The sequence below is a fragment of the Lissotriton vulgaris genome, chromosome 5 (assembly GCF_964263255.1).
Source record: "Lissotriton vulgaris chromosome 5, aLisVul1.2, whole genome shotgun sequence".
NCBI classification, from domain to species: domain Eukaryota; kingdom Metazoa; phylum Chordata; class Amphibia; order Caudata; family Salamandridae; genus Lissotriton; species Lissotriton vulgaris.
Genome location: NC_141693.1, coordinates 1,478,279,639 through 1,478,302,762, shown reverse-complemented (window position 1 = coordinate 1,478,302,762; position 23,124 = coordinate 1,478,279,639). Strand labels below are relative to the sequence as shown.

Genomic DNA, 23,124 nt, shown 5'->3' with positions numbered 1-23,124 from the left:
CTTTCTCACTGCTTCACTGGTTTAAATGATCGAACTCTTAATGTTCTGGAGCAAGTTGAGCTCGCTGCAGACCTTAATCCATTTTTTATTTTATGGCTATACATTTTCCTCCTCCATAGCATCTGTTAGGAACGATAAGTACTACTCTCCTGTAGACCAGAAATCTACAGACTAAAATAATAATTTTTGACCAAACAGTTTGAGAAAGAAGCATCTTCTGGCTGTGCCAGTTGAGAGGATGCAAGGATCTCTTGTCAGGCGACAATGTTGGCATCCACCCGAACCATGAAACTCGGTCCATGTTTACCATCGGGCATTCCCTAAAAACAAAGATTGGCCCTGTTGCCACCTTTTGATACTTATCATCATACTATGCTTATCGATAAAGTGAATCCTATGGTCCTCCAAGCAAAGGCCGACCTTGGTAAAGGCTGAATGAAAAATGCCATTTACTGTCGCCAAGGAAAGTTTCAATTCTATTAAGGGCACAGTGATGAGGATTATGCTTTACTTCTTCATTTATTTGAGCTAAGCAGCCATGTAGGAAGGTTAACAAAACATTGTATAAAACTACATTTCCCAGATTCCATGAAGAAAGAACAGGAAAACAACAGATTCATCCAATCAGTGTCCTCAACATTTCAGACCTTAGGAATGGAAAAGCCCTGAACATTTTCTTTCATCTTGGGAAGGGTGATTGTATCATGGCTCACGGTTCGATCCCCGGCTCCGGCGGCAGCTCATCCCAGCACTGTGTGACTCTGGGCAATAGCTCGCTTAATCTTCCCAACGGCCCCCAGCTCCTTGAGACCCTTAGGGGTGATTGGTTCACAAATACCGTATTTTTGCTGTGAGACGACAGGAAAAATAAAGGTTTTATATAATATGGGCTATTGTTTACCCACTGTTTTTTACTCTCACAATATTTCATCATGACCTAATTGCAGAAAACCCCAAACTATAACAAGTGATACTTATATTTTATGCCGTGTCATACAGGGTGGATATTCAGTAGAATTATTGGCTTACTGGGTTGGATAATCCTCAACTTCATGTCCATTGAAACTTTCCTTTATGATGGCTAGAACATTTTTGTATGTCATGACAGGAGGCGAGGATTATGCATGCTGTCTATTGAAGGGTCTACAAAGACGATGTGTACCATAAGCTGCTATTTTGTCTGCTCCTGCCCAATCCTCTACATTTCTGTCCAGAAAATGGCACCAATTAAATTCAGATATTTTGTGCTGTTAAGAAAAGCTAATTCCTTTTAAAGAGGATGTTCATGAATGTCTTTATTTGTTAGTATATTGCTGTTACCTACCTAATACATTTATTTAAATCAGAATGCTTCTCTATGGAGATCATGTAATACAACCCAGACAAACAACTGCTGTGAAGGCATTGGAATAAGTGTTTCCCTCTGAGACATTAATTGTATACCATCCTTCAGGGTTTCTCATTGCAGTGTAATTTTTGTCCTGAGACACTTCACCACTGGTATCAAGTGTTATGCTTTTATAGTGTATCATGTACCTCTAATTATATGTTGGATTTCACAAAAGACATGCAATTTCTATGTGTTCCTTACACTGTTATGTTATGTTATTGGTGCTTTGATAGCACACTAATATCCTGTGAGGTAAGCATGATGCTCTGTAGCAGCTGTGTGTGGCCAGCACTCGAAAAGCCAGGGCTTCAGCTTCGTGAGAAGGTCAAGAAGAGAGCACGAGGCTGTGATGTGTTGTGGGGGGTTGTACAAGAAGGTGCAGCCCCGTGCTCTGCTTTTGTGTATGTGTGTTAGTGAGAGACCTGAAGAGTGGAGGTGTCTGGAAGGTTGGTGTAAGTGAATGAGGCTGTTCAGGTAGGCCGGGCCTGTGTTGTGTAATGCTTTGTAGGTGTGGGTGAGGAGTTTGAAGCATATTGGAAGCCAGTGGAGTTCCTTAAATTTTGGTGTGATGTAGGCCTGCTTTGGAGGTTGATATCTGTCTGGCTGCTAAGTTTTGGACGGTATGAAGTCTACATTTGAGCTGGTTGCGTACAAGGTGTTCCCAGAGTCTAGTCTGCTAGTGAAAAGGGCTTGGCTGATTGTGTTCCTGGTGTTGTTTGGTAGCCAATTGGAGATTTTCTTCAGCATCCTTAGGGTGGGGAAGCAGGACGAGACTACTGCGTTGACTTAGGCAGTTATGCGAAGTCCAGTTTATTGTGTATCATGTTTCTGAGGTTTCTCTGATTAGCTGATTGTACCTTCCCTGGTGAGCTTTGAAAGCATCTTTTTTCCACTTCCCCATTGCTGGTACTCCATTGTCGTTCAAGTTGTTTGCAGTATCGCTTGGTCATTCTGAGGTCTTCTTTGTACCAGCTGGCTTGTGTTCTAGTATTTGCTGTGCTGTTTCGTTTCATGTCAGCCCAGTTAGAGATCCACTTGAAGTTTTCGATGTTGCATCCCAGGAGTCAGTGGCTTGGTTTGTTCTCATGGTGGGCAGTCATGCAGTCATCCAGTCTGCCTCTTTTAATTTGTTCCAGTGTCTGCGTGCTGGGGCCCCTGTTGGGTTTCTTCTGTTTTTATGCATGTCGATTGTGAAACAGACTATGGTTGTGGTATGTCCAGTGACAGGTCTTGAGTGTTTATTGTGATGTTGTACGAGGATGGGAAAACAAGGGTCTAGGATGTGGCAAGAAATGTGGCAGAGTTGAGTCTCAGTCCGGACCTCTAGATTGAAACGGAGGTCTCTTAAGAGGATGCAAGCACTGGAGTCAAGGACTAGGGTGGCAATGAAGTCCGTAATGTTGCTTCTGAAGGTGGCTCAGGGAACTGGGGATCAGTAGAGCATGGTTCCACCCAGGGTGATGTTTGCTGTGATTTGTAATTTGAAGAAGGTGTTCCAGTTTCGGTCTTGCCTGATGATCTTGTATCTGGTGGGAATGGCGGTAGTGGTGCCTGGCATTGAAGCTGTGGTCAGCCACGTTTTTGTGAGGAAGAGGAGGTTTGGGCTGCGTCGTCATCCAGCAGGTCTAAAGACCCTGTGGCGTGCTTGTTGAGTGACCGGATGTTGAGGGGTTTCTCAAAGAATTACATCCTCTCATCTACCGGTTATATCTAGATGTACATGAAGCTATCCTTTTCTTTTTTTTAATTTCTTTATTAGATAGAGACCACAGGTACAGAAATAACCAAACATTCAATTATAGTGGGTTATAGAATGCAGGATCGGATCATAGAGATTACAGATATATACAAGAAGTTTGAGACTGGAGGACAACTTATGCTGCTAAAAAATAAACCATTCCCTTATATCATTCATTGCTTGCATTGACAAGATCAAGTCAAAATACCAGCGTAAAGTTACCTACATAAAATCCTACCAAGTCACAAGCAAATATATAACTAATCAATTTATATAAAATTGACCTTAGATGATAATAAAGGCAAAAGAAAAAAACTGAAAAAAAAAATGACCAAAAGCCGTATAGGTACACTAGATAGCTTGACCTCACAATCTTATATGCCCTAACAGCGCCCCATATAGCCTGCCCCAGTGCCTTTTTCCGCCTCCCCTTCAAAATATACAAATTGTATTCCATATTGTACATAAAGAGAAAACGAGTCCTCCACACATCAAATGAAGGGGCCTCAGTTTGTAGCCACGCTGAGGCAATGCACAACCTTAGCACTGCTGATGCAATGAATATCAAATAACAAACTTCATTACCGTTATCTGTACGCAATCCACCTGTATCTATACCCAACAAAATCTGACTTGTTGAAAGTTGTATAGGAACACCCAGAATCTCAGCTAGAAACCTGTTTGTGTGTCTGAACAATTCTAATAGTTTCGTGCAAGTACAAAATATATGCACTACATCAGCATGTAGAGTATTACATCTAAAACACTTTCCATCTGGGTCTCCCCCCCACTTTGCAATTTTATCAGGCGTACGATAAAGATAAAACAAAGTTTTATAATGTTGTGTCTTCAGGTTGGCGGACATAAATAAGCGGCCTGCCAGTTCAATCGAAAGCTCCAACTGTATTTCAGGGTTCCTTAATCTTTCTTCCCATTTTATTCGGTGTGATTCCAAATCATTAGGCATTGCCTCTATAATTATTTTATACAATGCCCTGATGCGTGCACATTTTTTATTTGCCTCAATAAGAGGATTAGCCACATTCACTATATTCAATTTAGTAAGATATTCACGCAGCTGCAGATACTTAAAAAAGTGCGGTGTAGACAACTGATATTGTTCCTTCAATTGGGAGAAAGATTTTAGCCCATCTGTATTATAGAGATCTCCCACTGTTATTAAGCCTCTTAAGCGCCAGTTAATCACTATGCGATCCCAGCAAATACTGGGGTGCAGTATCGGTGCAGTTAATGGGGTATAGATGGACACGCTTCCAATATTATATTGCTTCCTTATTGCCTTCCACACCTTATACGCAGCAGCAATCACCTTGAACCTTGTGCGCTTGTAATAATTCCAGTCTATATCGATAAAGAGCCGATTCCTAGCTTCAGCCCCTAAAAGTAAAGAATATATAGAAGGTTGCAATGCTGGCTCCACAGGTCCCTGACCAGTTAATAAGATATTCATTCGCTGCAACATACATACATACATAATAATACAAAAGAAAATCAGGGTCTGCCCAGCCACCCACTGCCCTGGGCAGCGCCATATATTTCTTAGCCCGTCGCTCTTTCCCCTGAGACCACATAAACCTCATACAGATTGCTTGCAGTTGTGAAATGAGTGCACAGGTAATCTGTAATGGTAAGCATCGATAAAGATATAGTACTTTAGGTAATACCATCATTTTCAAGACGTTGCATCTACCTACCAGTGTCAAATGTAAACATTCTAACTGATCCAACTGCTTACGTACCCCATGTGTCAGCTTCTGCCAATTAGCCTCTACCGTGGCCGAGGCTCCTGCGCTAATCTGCACTCCCAAATAAGTAACCACAGCTGAGACTCGTGAATCATCGTAATTAATATTCATACAAAGTATCTGAGTCTTAGCGGTGTTTAATTTATACCCTGATACCGATCCATATAGTCGTGCTAAATTTTCAATTTCAGGCATAGCCATAATTGGCCTTGTTGAGAGCACGGCTACGTCGTCAGCATAAGCCAGTACACGGTACTGCTGAGATTGTATCCTGACTGGAGGCACCCGACTGCTCTTTTCTATCATTTTTAAAAAGGGATCTATGTACAAAGCAAAAAACATGAAGCTATCCAAAACAGTCAAGACTGCTGTGTTTTCCCTGATGTTACAGAACATGGGATATTGTGGAGTTCATTGAAGAGGTTGAAGGTTTAGTGGTCATTTCAGCTCAATAAAGATCTAGGACAACAGGGCCCACCCTATCATCAGGATTGGGTATCTGCCAGCTAAGTTGAACCCTGGTGCATATTATGCTAGTTCTACCATACACAACAAGTAGAATTCAGTGACCAGACAAAGCACATACATTGCAACATATTGTCCCCAAATAACAAAAAACACCACACACACCTTGTTCATCTCATTGTGTGCCACACACAAGAACACCCCATGCACTTTGACTAGGGGGGCGGAACTCATGGAGTTTAACTCAGTGGAATTCCACTGAGCTATACGAAAACTCAGCGAGCTTCTGCGGAGCTCCGTGAGCGGGCATAAGTCTGCGCGTCGCACTACTCACGCCGGGAACTTGTTCCACTCTGCATAATCAGTGTGAACGGGACCACACACACCAGAGGGCGCTGCTTGTTTGCTGTCACTCAAGTAGATTTCTAACTTGAGGAGCTGCTTTCTCACCGTGAACCGTTGTTACTGCCCGCTTTGAGAAACTCTCGGCAGGTGTACTTCTAGCACCCAAAAATATTACTAGGGGACCCCAATTTTCTCTCACCAACTTACCATTGGTGAGCCACACACGAGAAAAACTTAGACATGCAGAGGTTGGCAGGGTTCAGCTGGCACTCTTTGTTACAAGTGTAACACAGAGTAGCCAAAACTATTTGGGGTGAGTAGAATTTATCGCTCACCCCTAACTTCGACCTCACCATCTCACTTGATTTACGACCTTGACTATTCATCAAAGACTACAGCTGCACATACATTACACTAAGCATGGGCGAATTTTGCAAATCCGCGATCCGCGAATTTGCGGATTTGCGAATTCGCGATCCGCAAAATTCGCTAATTTGTGCGAATTTGCGGATTTTTGTTTTTTTGCGTGTTCGCGGGGTTTTTTGCGTGTTCGCGGGGTTTTTTGCGTGTTCACGGGGATTTTTGCGTCTTCGCGAGCCGCTTGCATAGCGAAGTTACCCATGCAGATGTTTATGGGAGAGGGAGAGAGAGATAGATAGATAGATAGATAGATAGATAGATAGATAGAAAGAGAGAGAAAGAGAGGGAAAGAGAGAGGGAGAGAGAACGAGAGAAAGAAAGAGAGGCCGGATCTCTGAAGGGCCAGATTCCTGAATTGCTCCTACAGAACATACAGCTTTTTATTTTTAGCAAAATGCATATGAAAATTGTGCTGTAAAGGTCTCTTTTAGTTTAACCCATCCTGACAACTCAAAATGGGTGTATTTGCCATCCTCTCCCTTCTTCCTGTTTTTTATATCTGTAAGTGCTTCCTGATGAGGTTTAATTCCTTGGACAGGTGCCTCGTTGCCTACTTGTAACTATTCTCTGACCCTGCTTCAAGGGTCAGAGCAGGGTCAGAGAATAGTTGCAAGTAGGCAACGAGGCGCCAGGAAGCAATTAGCAGCTGGTGTCCAAGTTGAAGTTAATTTGTTTGTAACCCTTTTGTAAAAGGCTACAAAGAAATTAGGTTCAACTTTTGCACCTGCTGCTGTAACCCTTGCTTGGCTGAAAATTCGACCCCGCTGATTCACGGATTTTACCGCGATTTTGTGAGATTTGCGGATCGCGAAATCGCGGAAAATCCGCAAATTCGCCCCAGAAACGGATTTTACACCCACCCTTACATTACACCTACTTGAATACTCCTCTTGGACCACGTAGCTGTCATTGTCAACAATGTTGTAATATTTATTTAACCAGATGCCCACATACCAAAGTGCTTCATTTATTCTGATTTGTATCATCAAAAGCATCATTATCACACAGCTGATGTTTGGCAGGCCTTTTCAACAGTTGCTTTTCATCTACTTTAACGTTTCCTCTTGTTTGCATGTAAACCAGATTAACCTTCTCACCCGTTGTCCTTCCCCTCACCTCGTGAAGAAGGGCCTGACCCATTGGGGAATGTGCTGCCATCATCTATCCGAAAATAATTTCTGGAAGCATAAGCTAAATATGTTTCTTAATTAACTATTTTTCTTCTCAGCCGCCCCATTACTGTGGGAATAACAATACTTATGTTCCACACAATGATCTTTCAAATATTATCTCATGGCCTTCAGAAAACACTATATTTCATTCATACTTCATCGACCATCCACCAGGTGCCACAGACTGCCCACCGCACCCCAGAAACACCAGCCAGACGACCATCCCCAAATGGACACTGATCACGGCTGAAGACACCGCCTCGACCATGAAAAGCATCCACTTGGGGGCCCCCACCGACCCCGGCCCCCCTCACATCTACCAGTGAGCCGTGGCCGCCATTGCACCGGAACTACAATGCACCATCAACACCACCTTCAAAACAGGCACCTTCCCAGATGACTGGAAGCATGCAGAAGTCAGACCCCTGCTCAAGAAGCCCACAGATGACATCACCGACCTCAAGAACTATCGGCCCATCTCGCTCCTCCCCTTCGCAGCCAAAGTTGCAGAGAAAGCAGTCAACAGGAAACTGACATGATTCATTGATGAGAATGCCAACCTCGACCTGTCCCAATCCGGATGCCGAAGCAACCACAGCACCACTTCACTGCCACAGACGACATCTGCACCCTCCTGGATCAAGGCCACTTGGCAGCCCTCATCCTATTCGACCTATCAGCGGCCTTCGACACTGTCTCCCACCGCACACTAGTCACCAGATTACACAACGCAGGCATACTAAAGGATCAGACTCTCACCCTTCCTCTATGGTCCCACAGGGTTCATCCCTGATCCCCACCCTTTTCAACATCTACATAGCCCCCCTTACAGCCATCGTCCGACAAGAAGGCCTCAACATCGTATCCTACGCCGATGACACCCAGCTCATCCTCCCCCTCACCAAAGACTCCACCACTGCAAACTCAACTTCAAGAAAGGAATAAAAGACGTCGCAGTCTGGATGAAGAACAGCTGCCTGAAGCTTAACGCAGAGAAGACAGAAGTCCTTGTCCTCAGCACCACCCCTTCTGCATGGGAAAGCACCTGGAGGCCGACCACCCTCAGTAGCCCACCTAACCCCTCAGACCACGCCATGAACCTGGGCATCGTACTCGACTCATCACTCACCATGAACCGACAGGTCAACGCCGTCACCTCCAGGTGCTTCAACTACCTCTGCATCCTCCGCAAGACCTTCAAATGGATCCCCCCTGAGTCAAGGAAGACAGTCAACCACGCACTCATCACCAGCAGACTGGACTATGGAAACACACTCTACGCCGTCATCAACAAGTCCCTACTCCGCAAACTCCAGACAATACAGAACATCGCCGCCAGACCCGTCTTCGGCATCCCCCGACACGAACAAATCAGCCAACACCTACGAAGTCTCCACTGGTTCCCCGTGGAGAAAAGAGTCACTTTCAAAATCCTCACTCACACCTACAAATGCCTACATAACAATGGACCCAAATTCCTCAACGACAGAATCAACTTCTACTTACCCAAAAGAGACCTCCGATCATCCAACCTCGCACAGATCTGCAGACCCGCCCTCAGTGCCTTGAGACCCTCACGGGTGAGAAGCGCGCTTACAATTCCCTGATTGATTGATTGATTGTTAGTACTACCTCTTTCGCAGAGTCCTCTCAAATTAAATTTACCAGTTTTGCTTTCACAGCCACTCTACTGACCACTGTGACAAAGTCTGTTTTCCTTCTTGAACAATAATCTATCACCACGATGGCAGAATATCTGAAAGACTGTATCATTCAAATCTGTTATATCAAAGTAGTAAATGTCAACACATACACCCACCTACAACCACAGGCTGGTAGGGGAAAGAGAAAATAAGGGCAAAAGAGGGAAGTGTGTGGATAAGGGGTAGAGGGGAGAATCAAAGTATTTTATGATCCAGTAACATCCATTGTTTTTTCCCAAGCAGGTCCTTTACAAGGAGATAATGCCTTGCTTGTGGTTTAAGCAACTCATTTGTTTTTCATATAAAGCATTCTATTTAAACGTGATGGCAAATTTATTGAATGATATATTGAAGTCTTCACGGAACTTGAGCCAGGACAACCTTGACATAAACTAGCCTTCTCATTCATCGTGTTTATTGTCATTTAATTTATATATGAGTAGGAAGCAGCATAGAGGCAGCTACAAACAACTTTCAAAAAGACTTAAAGAACATTAACTTTTGTTAATGCGGTCACTCGTCTCTCAAACTTGGGAGACCAAAAATAATGTTGCGGAAATGTTATTGTGCTTGTACTTTATATTTCTCACATCTTCCTCTGCGAACAGATATCTGAGTATGCTTGTTCATTCCATGCGTTTGATGGGATGTCTTAATATGGTGGCCACCATACAAGGATCACCTCCTTTAAATTACAAATCACAGCACACTTCACCCTGGGTTGAACCATAGTCTACTGCCCCACAGATCCCTGTCTTTGGAAGCACCATTATAGACTCATCGCTCACCTAGATGTTGACATCAGTACTTTCATCCTCATAGGAGACCTCAATTTCCATCTAGAAGTCCAGACCGACCCCCAATCCATCCACTCTTCTTGACACATACACCTAGTCACCACCCTAGACGTTTGTCAGGCAAACCAAATGTAGAACTTTGAATGGGATACTGTAACTTGCATCTTTTCATTTGACTGTTTAAATGTGATCTACTGCATTGATATACCTCTCTAATAGACTGCCCTAAACATCAATGACACAGTACTTGAATGGATCTTTGATGGATCATAACCGACTATGCAACTCTTACTGTACACATAAATCCCTGGGTAAAAAATTAAATAGACATGAGCTGTTAGTGCACATCTTTAAAAAAGCAGACCCTAATTGTGGCTATCATTTACATAGCTGTAGTGTTTTAGCCAACTGGTTTAGCAACTGATATAAACAATAAAAGATTCATTAATATGTCATACAGAGAAAGCAATACTGTTAGGCCAGAATAACATCTGCGCCTATGTTATTTTAAGTTTTTTACTTTGGTGTTCATCAGCGAATTTCTCAAATAGTAGGTCTCTTTGAGCTATGTGGATGTAGTGATGGCATAATTAACAGTATTTGTAATTATATTCTTTCCCTTCACTTTTTGTTTTCTGTATAGAAAATTCAACAGCTCTCAGAAGGATCTATGTTTGGACATGGGCTGAAGCATCTTTTCCATAGCCGTCGTAGGTCCAGAGAACGGGAGCATCACAGCTCACAGGAATCATATCAACACCAGTATGGCATGTCTGACCATGAGTCACCAGATGAGAAAGAGCGCTCTCCCGAGATGCACAGAGTATCATATGCAGTGTCTCTCCATGATCTCCCAGCCCGCCCCACAGCCTTCAATCGGGTGCTGCAGCAGATACGCTCACGTCCTTCCATCAAGAGAGGGACAAGCCTCCACAGCAGTAGTCGCAGGAGCAAGAGTGGGCCATCTGAGCCCCAAAAGGGGAGTCCCCATTCCATTCGAAAGGCCCCTCAAGACAGCAGCCTTACAGCCATACTGCACCAACATCAGGGAAGGCCGCGTTCATCTTCTACTACTGACACCACACTTCTGACTGCTGACTCTTCACCGGCATGCCTGGTGAACGAAGAAATAGACCAGACTCCTGAGAAGGTAAGACTTAGGATTCAAACACAGCTCTTATTAGTAGGAATGGTTGTGCTAGTCCATTTTCCTCTTCTAACAATGAACCTGTTTTTAGGTCTAGCTACAGAAAGCTTTTTATGTTGCTACTAATTTTTTTAACACATACATTTATATTTTGGTATCTTCCACAAAAGTACACTCGCTCACCTCGTGCTATTAGCTGTTTTTTGTATCATTACGCCATTCAAGAAGCACTTGCGTTATAATGTACTAGAGAGCATTTTACATCTAAAAAGTGAACTCTGTCATCATATGTACAATTATTTGTTATAAAAGCATTATATGTATATAAAGCAATCCTCGTTTCTTCCCACTAGAGCAATTTAAAACAAAAATCTTAGCATTTGGGTGAAAACCTCATATTACAGCTCATGATGCCTGACTCAAAGATGGCCTCCCTAATGTCTCAACCCTTGTGAAACATAGGGCAGTAGCCTTGGAGTTCAGTATCTCGATGAGCAAATACAATTTCCCTTTACTTGCTTTCCCTCCTCCTTCCATATGCCATTGACTTCTCTCGCCCTGCCACTGTTGCCTCTACCTTTGCCATCCCAGGAGCGCCACAGGAGTTCTCTCTTTGCTTCCCCACTCCTCCCCCTTTCCCTTACCACCCTCTTGCTATTAGGGCAGCAGCCAGGAATGGTGCTGCACCTCTGCCCTCAGCAGACACTGGAGCTGAATCTCTTCACTTCATGCTTTTCCTCCTTGCAGATAGATTTTTATTTATTTGTTTTACTTTACTGACAGTTAATGCTAATACCATTAACTCCACATTTACCATTCACTTTACTATTACCGTTATAACCACTAGCACCACGAGTACCACCAATGCTACCAGCATCGCTAGCACCACCATTACCACCAACACCTTTACTGTGATGAACACCATTACCAACACTGCCGCATATATCATTATGATCACTACCATGGCACCACCCATTACCATTACGACCACCACTTCCTTCTCCAATACGAACATTGTCACTATCATAATTTTCACTGATACCATCAAAACCAATACCACCATGACCAATACCACCCCATAACCACCGTTATTAATGCTTTACAACCTTCATCATTATCACCAAAGTCAGTAGGTCTGGCTTTACTGAGGTAACTCATGCAATAACGAGCTCGAACATCACATGCAATTACATGCTTGAACAATACATGCAATTAACAAAAGTTATTTTAGCTCATTAAGGCCCAACCTATTGGCTTTGAAAATCTTCCAATGAGTTGTACTTATAGAAACGTATTCACAGCTGAGAAATCCGTGTATGGAGACTATTTATGTATAATGACAATTAATAAGTTGTACTGCAAAGAAACGGTCTTCGGAGGGTGGCTGTCATACATGTATTTGCATATTGAATGTTGATAAGTGCTGTTCATGCATTTGGTGAATAATTTACCACTGCAAATCCCAGTCATTACAGTTAGTATTTTATTTTAAAATAAGATTGCTTTTCATGGTTGTCTCACCACGTTTTCTTCAGGTAGGAGACCACTGTTTGTTTGACTGTAAGCCATATCATTAGACTTTCCTATATACTAATATGATTGGTCATTGACTGCTTGATATAGCATCTCAGTGCAGCAATAACATTTTTGCAACCAATACACACTGTATCCTTTTATTGATGAAACACACTTTGGGCAGTATATTTGTGTTTATTATTTTAAAAAAAATCTGCAAATGTCCAACCGTCCTATATGAAAGCCTGTATTTCAGAATGATCCTTTATTTGATTATAAGTTTAAATCTTAAATAAATAACTTTATTTTAACCTTCAACCCCAGTGGTGCGGCCTGAAGTCTTCTGTTGGGCTCTCCCATATCACAAGTACCCACCAGAAAGAGCTTTACCAGAGGTTAGTAAGTTGTTCTGATGGATACTGCTACCTGCAGATTCCTCCCCTTTAGAATGGATACCAAAGAAGTACATACCCCTAGGTGGGCTCAACCAAAAAGGGCTGCATGAGCGAACTGGCAAAATGCCCTACCACTGAATATGAATGTCAAGGCAGCAGTGCTTTGTGAATGTGTACAGTGACACCCATGTTGCGGTCTGTCAGGTGTCATGTGGGCACTCCACGTGCCAACGCAGTGATAGCAACCTTGGCCCTGGTGGAATGAGCCTTCAGTCCTTCTGGAAGCTGCTTGTCTGCTAAGTGTAGCATATCATAATGTAGAGGACGATCTATCCAAATTGACAAAGTCCTTTTCTGCACATCCCGGGAGAGCACCACAAATGCTGATTGTCTACCCAGTGGTCCATAGTGCGATCAATGTAAAAGCTTAAGGCTCTTTTGTGGATGGAGTCTCTCCCCTTCTTTCAAGCGATGAGGCGGAGCAAAGAACGCTGCACGTGTGATGGATTGCCCATCTTGACATGGTGTCATGACTTGTGGCAAAAATGCTGCCCTGCTCCTCATCACCAGCAAGGCCTTACATGCATTCACCCCCACTTGCCACTAGAGTGCAGTAGTGAGCTGTGAGCCGTGAGATGTCAGTCGCCAGTTGCGAGCTGCGGGATACGACCTACGACGAGAAGCTCCTGAGGTCCTCGCCGGATCTGGGAGCCGTCTTGGAAGCCGGTTCGAACCGGGAGTAAGAAGGGACGCTTTATGTGCTTCGCTTCGCATCTCTCCCGAGTCCCAGGGCGGTTTCCCTTGCGGCCGCGGGCAAACGCGGTAAACGCGGGAATGACCTGGTGGCGGCAGGAGCCGCAGAGGAGCTCTCAGTAGAGCCGCGGAACAGAGCAGAGCAGCGGGAGCATTCAGCAGTCCGGGGACAGTCCGGAACATCCCGGTAAAGGCAGGAATACTACAGTGAGGCTCCCTGCAGTGGGGCTTTCTAGGGAGAGCCTTTGGGAAACCAGACACCAGGCAGATGGGCCAGGTAGAGGCAACACCAGCACCCCAGAGGCGGCAGGAGGCAAAAGGAGAATTATCACGCTTGGGTTCATTGTGGTGTTACTACGATTGGCAGCACAGCAGGAGCAAGGTGTGGTGCAATAGGAAGTGGCAGCCTGACATGAATCCTGGCATATAGTCGCACAATTGGTAGGTATTCCGTAGAACCTTGCTGTATGTAGCGCGGGTGTATGCTGATTCTAGTTTTGCGCAATTTGGGCGTCTCTAGGTATGTGTCGCCGTGAATAGCTCCAGATCAGAAATTGTTTGTTCTCATCCAGGGGATACTCATCAATAGTCATAAGCTATGAATTATCCCCGCCCATGTGCGAAATCCCGGAGCATATAGAAAAAAATAATAATAAAATATATATATATATATATATATATATATATATATATATATATATGAAGAAACACTCCTGTTCCGTCAAAAATCGGCGGAACCAAACAGGTATGGACCTCCAAAAAGTCTCTTTCAATGCAGCGAGCAATGAACAAGAAAAGAATCACTCCTCAAGTGAGTTGCAGGATGACGTTTTAGTCAATAGAAAGACGACGCATTTCACTCCACTCGGGAGCTTGTTCACATATATATATATATATATATATATATATATATATATGCATATGTGAAGACATATATTTGCAGTCTAGAATATTTTCCAAACTGTTTCAAAACTGCTGAAAATTACATGAATTAGCATACACAGAGTTGTACTCTCCCAACCCCTAAGGAAGAAAGAGAGCAGTAATCATTTGCATACAACAATGCTTTATTGCCATAGGAAAACCTGTAATTGCAGGCATTTGCCAGTAGGCTGCAGTAGAGCATAAAGAAACAAAGAGAAACTGACACCTTGCCTTTAAGGCATTAGAGTAGGGGTACCGTGCCTTTAAGACCTGAAGGTGACCCCCTGCTCCCATGATGCACCACAGGTGGCAGTTGGGTCAGTTCTTTTTGGAGGTGCAAAACACCTGAGTAAATCTTTAGTAACATCTCATGACTGTACCATAATGCTCGTCCGCAGAGGTGGGTGGGAGCTTATGACTTTGATGAGTATACCCCTGGATGAGAACTAGGATTACAGGTAAGTAACTAATCCTTCTCATCCAGGGGATACTCATCAATAGTCATAATCTATGAATAGATTAGCAAGCCCATACCCAAAGCCTCGCGGATGAGCAAATATCTATACAGTAAATCAACTTCACATTTAAAATGCAGTTATGCAAATAAATTCCTCAACGAGGCCTGTCCCACTTGGACATCGGCCTGTGCATCTGAATCTAGGCAATAATGGCGGGTAAAGGTATGTACTGAACGCCATGTAGCCGCTTTGCAAATCTCAGAGATTGGAATGTTACGAAGGAGAGCCGTAGTAGGAGCTTTTCCTCTAGTAGAGTGTGCATGAGGTCTACCCTGTAAAGCCTTGTTAGCTAGTTGGTAAGACAGAGCTATACAGGAGACAATCCAGCGAGAAATGCATCTTTTTGAGGCTGACAGACCGGTATTAGTTGACCCATAGTTTACAAAGAGCCGGTCAGACTTCCTAAGTGGAAGGGTTATTGCCAGGTAAAATTTTAGAACCCTCCGGAGATCTACAGAGTGTAAAGACCTCTCCGAGGGAGTGGTAGGTTGAGGAAAAAAGGTAGGCAGGGTGATAGACTGATTGATATGAAAGTCTGAGACTACCTTGGGCAGAAAGCCTGGGTGCGTTCTCAGCACCACCCTGTTGGCGTGAAACACTGTGTAGGGTTCCTTACAACACAGGGCTTCGATTTTGCTAACCCTATGGGCAGAAGTGATAGCCACTAAAAAAGAAGCTTTCCAGGTCAAGTGCTGCAAAGAAGCTTTGTGGATAGGCTCAAAAGGAGCACCCATCAATTTAGTGAGCAGAAGGTTGGGCTCCCAGGGAGGAGGGGGGACCTCACTGGTGAAAACACTTTCTTAAGCCCCTCCAAGAAATCTTTGACCACAGGCATTAGGAAGAATGAGGTCTGAGAAGGCGACTTCCTATAGGCTGTGATTGCCGCTAAGTGAACCCTGATGGAGGGGTACTTTAGGCCTGACTTTGCTAAATGCAATAGGTAGGGTAGAATCACCTGCTCCTGACCGTGAATAGGATCAAGAGAATTGTCAAGACACCACATGAAAAATCTCTTCCATTTAAAAGCATATGACTTTCTAGTGGAGGGTCTCTTGGACTCCATCAGAATGTTCATGCAGTCTGCTGAAAGGTCTAGGTGGCCATACTGGATGACCCCAGAGCCATGCCGTCAAGCGAAGGGAAGGAAGGTTGGGGTGAAACACCCTCCCTTCATCCTTGGTCAACAAGTCTGGACGGCAAGGAAGTCTCCGATGAGGGACTTCCGACAGCTGGAGGACATCCGGGTACTACCACTGGCGCGGCCACTCTGGCGCTATCAGGATCATCTTGGTGTTGGTCCTGTAGAATTTCTGAATCACCCCGGGATCAGAGGCAGGGTAGGAAAAGCGTACAGTAATATCTGCGACCAGCTGATCAAAAGAGCGTTCCCCCGTGAGCCCTGCTGGGGGAACCTGGACGCGAAGACGGGGCATTTTGCATTTGCCGTGTCTGCAAACAGGTCTATCTCTGGTACGTCCCATTGTTGAAAAACCTCCTGTGCAACCTCTTCGTTGAGCACCCAGTCATGCGCTTCTACGAAGTCTCTGCTTAGACCATCCACCTGGACATTCTGGAGACCTGGTAGATGAACTGACACGATGGATAGCCCTCGTGCCAGAAGCCAGTACCAAATGGCTTGGGCGTCCAGGGATAGAACTCGAGACCTGGTGCCACCCTGCTTGTTCAGATAGAACATGGTTGTCGTGTTGTCCGTCTGAACCTGAATGTAGTTGGTGCGCCAGATAAACGGCACGAAGCTCCAGGAAGTTGATGTGGTAGCCTCGCTCCACTTCAGACCAGAGACGTTGGACTTGAAGCTGGTCCATATGAGCCCCCCAGCCCTGCAGAGATGCATCCGTGACCACTGACTGAGATGGAGGAGGTCGATGAAATGGAACTCCCTGAAGAAGGTGGGAACGTTTCATCCACCATCTGATGGAGTCTCTGGCTTCTTGTTGGAGAGAAACACGGTCTTCCCAGTGACCTGATCTCTGAGACCATTGATCCTCGAGAGCTTGCTGCAGGGGCCTCATGTGAAGGCATGCATTGGGCACGATGTAGATGCACGAGGCCATCGATCCCATGAGAGATGACACTTGTCTGGCTGTGGGACTGAGTGTCCAGCAGGAGTTGACATTTCAGGAGCATGGATGACAACCTCGCCTCCGAAGGACACACGCTTGCTTGCACGGAGTCCAGGGAAGTGCCCAGGTAGTAAATCCGTTGGGAAGGATTGAGTACTGACTTTTTGAAGTTGACCTGCATATAGCTTATGACTTTGATGAGTAAACCCCTAGATGAGAACTAGGATTACAGGTAAGTAACTAATCCTTACTCTGCCTCCAGTGGGCATTGCGGTGCGTTTAAAACAATACAAAAAGGACTGTCAATGGTCTGTACAACTAATGGGGGCAAATAAACAATGGATTTTCCACACGGGGGATGTTTGTTTCATAAAGTATTTAGGATTCTTTCCCAAAAATGCTTGGGAGAAAGCCTCACCTCTTTCTGGCCACTGCTCAGGGTTGGAGGCCTCACTCTGACCGTCGGTACCCCTGGACTGATCCTAAGCCGAGGCTGAGACATCCCCCGTCTGGAAAATCCATTGTACGGTAGGATGTTTTGTATCATTAATTTGTGTTAATTTTTGCTTTTTTCACTAAGCTTAGGTCAAGCTTTATTGCAGTAGTGTTCAAGAGGTCCTGACGAAAACCGGGTAGGCTTAAACTTTCCTACAATGGCTGAAACATGTTGACCAAATACCATCCTTAACAGACAGTTATTATTTCAAACTGTCTCACACTCATTTTAATCTTGACACCATGATTTTCCCTAATAAACTTTTCCTTAAATCATGGTAGCCAATTTTACATCTCACTTTTTGATTATTTTCTCACTGCAATTTAATATCCCACACCATCTCAAACTGTTTTGATTTTTGGTACGATCCATCACTGGTGGTTCCTGGGGTTTGGAGAAGCACATAATTCCAACAGGTGTGTGGCTCCTTAACCGGACCATCTTTGGTTCTATCCCAGATGATGAAGCTCTGCCATATGGGTGGGCTGATGGGATTCATTTCCTTTTTGTTGTACACACCTTACAGGTAGACACAGAGTCCGTCACATTTTTCTTTTCTTTGCCCCCATTAGTTGTACAGACCATTGACAGTCCTTTTTGTATTGTTATACTGTGAATAAGGGGTTTGTCTGTCCTTTGGTCTTTAAATAATTTTCCCCTTAGACCCTCCACCAACCTTGTTTTTGACATTGCGGTACGTTTGCCTTGGTGGTAACCAGACAGGGTATTTGTCCTTTGACTTTGAGGAGCGATTCATTCAATGCTTTTCTTTCATAGAACTGTTCTTGCTGGCGTTATTTCAGTGGTTTGGATGGTGCCTTTGTCTCAAATCCATCAATAGTTCATTGACAATCTGATGACTCGCTGTCCACCGGTCCTTGTTCAAGACCGCCTCATGGCGCCAGAGTTATATTGTGGACCATGCCGGTTTCATTGTTTCAATGCCAGTTCTGTCTGGTCAATCGACCCAATCGGTGTCACGAGTGACCCCTCAGTTGGTCATTGTTTCCCTACCTCCCCCCTCCCCCAGCACTCATGCAGGGCAGTGGGGACAAGGTGGGGCGCTCAAGAGAGGTCCACCTCTCTTTAGTTGTGTTGGTTTCGAAGTAGGCAGGAACTGTGCATCTCCCCTCAGGGGGCTTTAAAACATAGCATGTTCTCCTTGGATTTGGCACGGCTGCGTCCGGCTATCCGTTTGTTTGCAATATATCGATGCTTGCTTTTAAATGCTATGTGCTCGCTCTCAGTAATGGCGGCCGTCGCACACATGATGTGCTTGTGAGGAGAACCAACAACGGCTTGGCGGCATCCCCCCGAAATGTATTTGGCCTTGTGGTTTGTTCCAAGCAACAGTGCGTTAAGCAGGGTGGGGCCTGTGCTCGGGCCTGCGCAGGCCTGATGTTGCAGGACGGGGAGGGCCGCGTAACCTCCCCCTCCCACCACGTTTATTTCTGTGGAATTGGCCGCGGCACTGGGGCAGGAGGCACTGCACTTCCCGTGCTTTGCTGACTCGATGGGTCTTACGATTACTCATCAACGCTCCATCACTGGGGAATGTTTCCCGGCAGACGGTTCTTGCGCGGGCAAATGTGCCTTCAGTCTCGTCATCAAGGAGGGCCCCCATTCCCACACTTTGTTAGTGTAAGTGGAATCGACTGAACGCAAGAATGAAGTGTGATTCAAGTATTACTGCGTGCGAGGCGGGGTCTCGCGGTGAGTAGCAGTGGGCACTATGCGGTGACCCTCGGTCTAGGGAGCGGCTTGGAATTTGAGAAGGCACAACTTTGCATGGTGTAGACTGTTCTCAAAGCGCTCTGTGGGGTGTCACGTAAGGAACATTAACATGGCACTACCTTCATGCCAAGTTATTTAGTATAACATTGGTTGCATTGCGATGCTGTGCCTGCTGCACAAGCCAAGGGCGAGCTTGCTATTCATTGAAGAGAGACACTTAATGCTTGTTTAACACAGAAAGGTGACAGTCCCACCATTTCAGAATGGAAGCATTTTCAATATGCTACGCAGCGAAGCCAGAATTGTGGCTTCAGTTATACTATACAACTAACAAGCATTGTTAAGCCATTGGTACTGGCGTGTTGTAGGTGTAGTGTGGCCTTGTATTATATATTTGGAGGCAATGTACAAAACCGCAAAATACCAGCCAACAGCACACTGAGCTTAGTACCAAACCAAAGCCTAGCCCTTTATGAGGAACATCTGCTGGCACCATATAGAAACAGGTCCAGATATACTCTATTATTGACCATTCAGCATTCTCAATATTCAGGAAAGGGCAGTTATTTGCACTGAATGTTCCCGTCTGGTTCCCACAGACTTGTCTGCCCCCTGGGTTATCCTTCTATGAGTTAGAACCTGAGACTTGAAGGGGCATCTCCTGCTCAGGTGTACCAAATACGTTGATAGTCTACGCTGGGGTAGATGTACCATGAAGGGCCTGATTACTACTTGGGTTTTCCCTAACTTATGGGGTAAAACTACGTGGGAGTATCAAGTCTACAGTCCTTAGGAAGATTCCAGCATTCCTCCAATCCAAGTAAGGGCAGTTAGTGATAGATACGTATCAGCAAGTGGGTAACAGACAACGGCTCTTCAGCAACATTATGCCCCAAACACAGAGCTTCAACCATAAGAGTAGCAAAAACCAGTAAATAGGTTTAAGAGGGGTGGCTCTGGCCTTACACCTGGGTGAAGCCACTATCATTTAGAGGTACGCCGAGGTGAGAATTGGGTGCTTCTTAAGGTTCTGATGACCAATGCGGTTTGTGGTATCCAACGGATCCACTGGAAGTGTACTGCAGCTAGCATGAACCTGGGATACCAACACTTTTACCACGTTTGGTGGGGATGCAGTCAGCCATCATAGTGTGTTGCCGACCCAATAAATGGGTTAGCAAGGTGTCAAGCACAATGGGATACCATGTCAATAGAACATTTGGCACGTCCAGTGTTTAACTAAAACTAAACTTTAGCGGAGCAGGTAATTTGTCCAGGCTGGGGATGCTCCAGGTTGGCAGTGGGTATCCCCACCGCCACCCCTATCTGGGAGTATTCTAGAATGGGGTAAAGTAGGCCTTAGTCAATCCTTAATGTTGGGACCATATTGCAGACAGTGTGCACTGCTTAAATCAGACAGATTCTCTAAGCTGGTATGCCTAGGGGGTTCCACCACAGAGGGAACTGAACTGGCATAATTCCCATAAGGAATAAGGGTTACATGGTAAGGGCAGGAGGGCCCCTTGCCCATTGTCACAAACTTCTAGTTATGAACACTCCTGTGTGTCATGATTTAGCAAGCAAAGGGACTGTTCAAAGGTTAAGTATAATCCATCTCGCCATAATAGCCAAAGTAGGCAGGCGGGTGGAGGAGTGGTCACCTAGCAAGTGGGCTGATGATCCATAGTTGTGGCACGCAGGTGTTCAGGCACACACGGGGCTAGAAGGACGGCAGCTAGGTGGGATCAGCAGATAGATGGGGCAATGTGAGCCATGGTGTCTGCTTTCTTCCCGCCCAGAGTTGGCACGGGGCAGAGGCATGTGATGCAGTGGAACTTTTCCGCATGAGGGTGAATAGTTCTTGGCACAACTTCACAGGCCAGAAGGGCCTTTTGTTTCATCAGACACTAGCTGACCCTGGCTAATGTCGAGGGCTATTGGGATATAGATGGGGTCATCTATAACCAGTAGGGATGGTTCTCTTCCATCTAGATTTGCAGGAGGCTCTAGAGAGGAGAAGTTGCGGGTAAGACTATAGCTGTTGTGGTGGTGGCTCTGGCGGCAACGGTGGCCGCCTCCAGAGCTGTGGCGGAGTTATAGGGCGTTCTGGAAGCAAAGGGGTACAGAAGGGTACCTCTGCGCGGCACCAAGGTGGGTGCCAGTGCCAAATCCGAGGAGCCTCATGGGAGGGTCCTTGAAACCGTGTTGGCGCCCCGCTAGTCCTTCGGGCGGTTGTGGGCATGAACAACCGGGGGGTTTGCTATGCGACGCTACGCCCTGAAAGGGGTATGAGTAATGGACCAACGGTCACGTGATCCGGAAGAGGATCACTAGTAATGTCAGCATAGGCGGGGTTTGCCTCAGTGCTGCCTGGCTCATCAGGCGGGCAGGCGGCCCAGTTGGTTGCCTGCCCTTGATCGCCCGTAAGATAACCCACCTATTGCATAACGGTGTATGTAATAAACCTGCAGCCACTTTACCCAAACCTAAAATGTGTTGTGTGTTTATTTATGGGAAATGTATATTATGTTGGGGGGATGGAAAAGGATGCCAACGATGATACTATGCCCAGCAGGAAAACCGTGTCTGGGTCCCACAGCCTTTTGGATTGCAAGTGTTTGACAGTCGCCATCTGGGGTAAACAGGACCAGTGAAATGTCCAACTTCGGTGACGCACTGAAACGTTCCCCTGCTCCCTCGACATTTGGCCGTGGTCAATTAGCACAAACCTGACTGGAACAAGCTGCCCCAACTCCTTGCACCCCTCCAATTCAGGACTGCAAACTCAGGAGGGACTCCTCAGTGTCAGATGGTGAAGAGAGTGCCTGAGGTGGGTGACATGGGGCTCCCCAAGGGGGCATGTATCTGCCCGTCCAGCTATAAGAAAGATCTTTGGGTGTACCTGAATTGTGGCCTCTTAACACTACATGCGGACCTAGAAAGAGACTTTTCTTCATTCAGGGGGACAAGCAGGCAGTACATGAGGATGGGGGTGACTGAGCAACACACACAGAGTATACAAGTCAAATCACAGTATACGCTGATCTGGAAAGTAGGTTGGGGAGCAATTAGATTCCAGATCTTTAATAAGAATGTGGGCGGGGGAGCTTTTTTTCCTTCCATTGTGATGTGGATGAATCGAAATGTTATCAGTCCGAAGGTGCAACCACCACCAAATCAGATGATAAAATCACCGTAGGTCAAAGTTTATCCAATGTAAACCGTTTTCTTATTTATTATGCAGAATAGTAATTTAGATTTTCAATTACAAATTCATCAAATGATGTGAAGTTTATAACCCAATGCATTGCAAGAATTTCGCACATCCTCAGGGGCAACTCAGACGTTTAACCCAATCAAAAGGAACAGCCTTTTGGTCAGTCAAACATGGAGGCGTCTCTGCAACGGGGCAGGTGGGAGGCGGACGGGAGGGGGGGCATACCCCGCCATGTTGCCAGTGCACCCGCATGGCTGTCAGACTATATGGGGGCTGCGGAGCATGGAGAGGGAAGGGGCATTGTGCAGAACTCCTTTGTTTCCTGTGCTACACACAAGGGTGGGCTGCACTGTGACGCCCCCCTCCACTTGCACCCAGCTTCCTTTAGAAACACGAGCCTCTTTTCACATTCGGGACTCCAGCGGATTGTCGACTTTCTCGCATCATGTTTGTTGCACATGCAATCACTGGCCTCATTGCTAGAAGTTTCTTCACTTATTATGATATTCATGTGTGCATGAATACCATGTGCCATTTATTGTAAG

At 45.4% G+C, this 23,124-nt stretch overlaps 1 protein-coding gene across 1 annotated transcript in view; it reads left to right on the top strand.

Annotated features, from left to right (window-relative positions):
• Positions 1 to 23,124, top strand: part of TMCC2 (transmembrane and coiled-coil domain family 2) — a 524,849-nt gene that overhangs the window by 165,177 nt on the left and 336,548 nt on the right. The window contains exon 2 of the mRNA XM_086923447.1: positions 10,440 to 10,946. Within this exon, the coding sequence (XP_086779573.1) occupies positions 10,440 to 10,946 (507 nt within the window). The remainder of the gene's footprint in view (positions 1 to 10,439; positions 10,947 to 23,124) is intronic.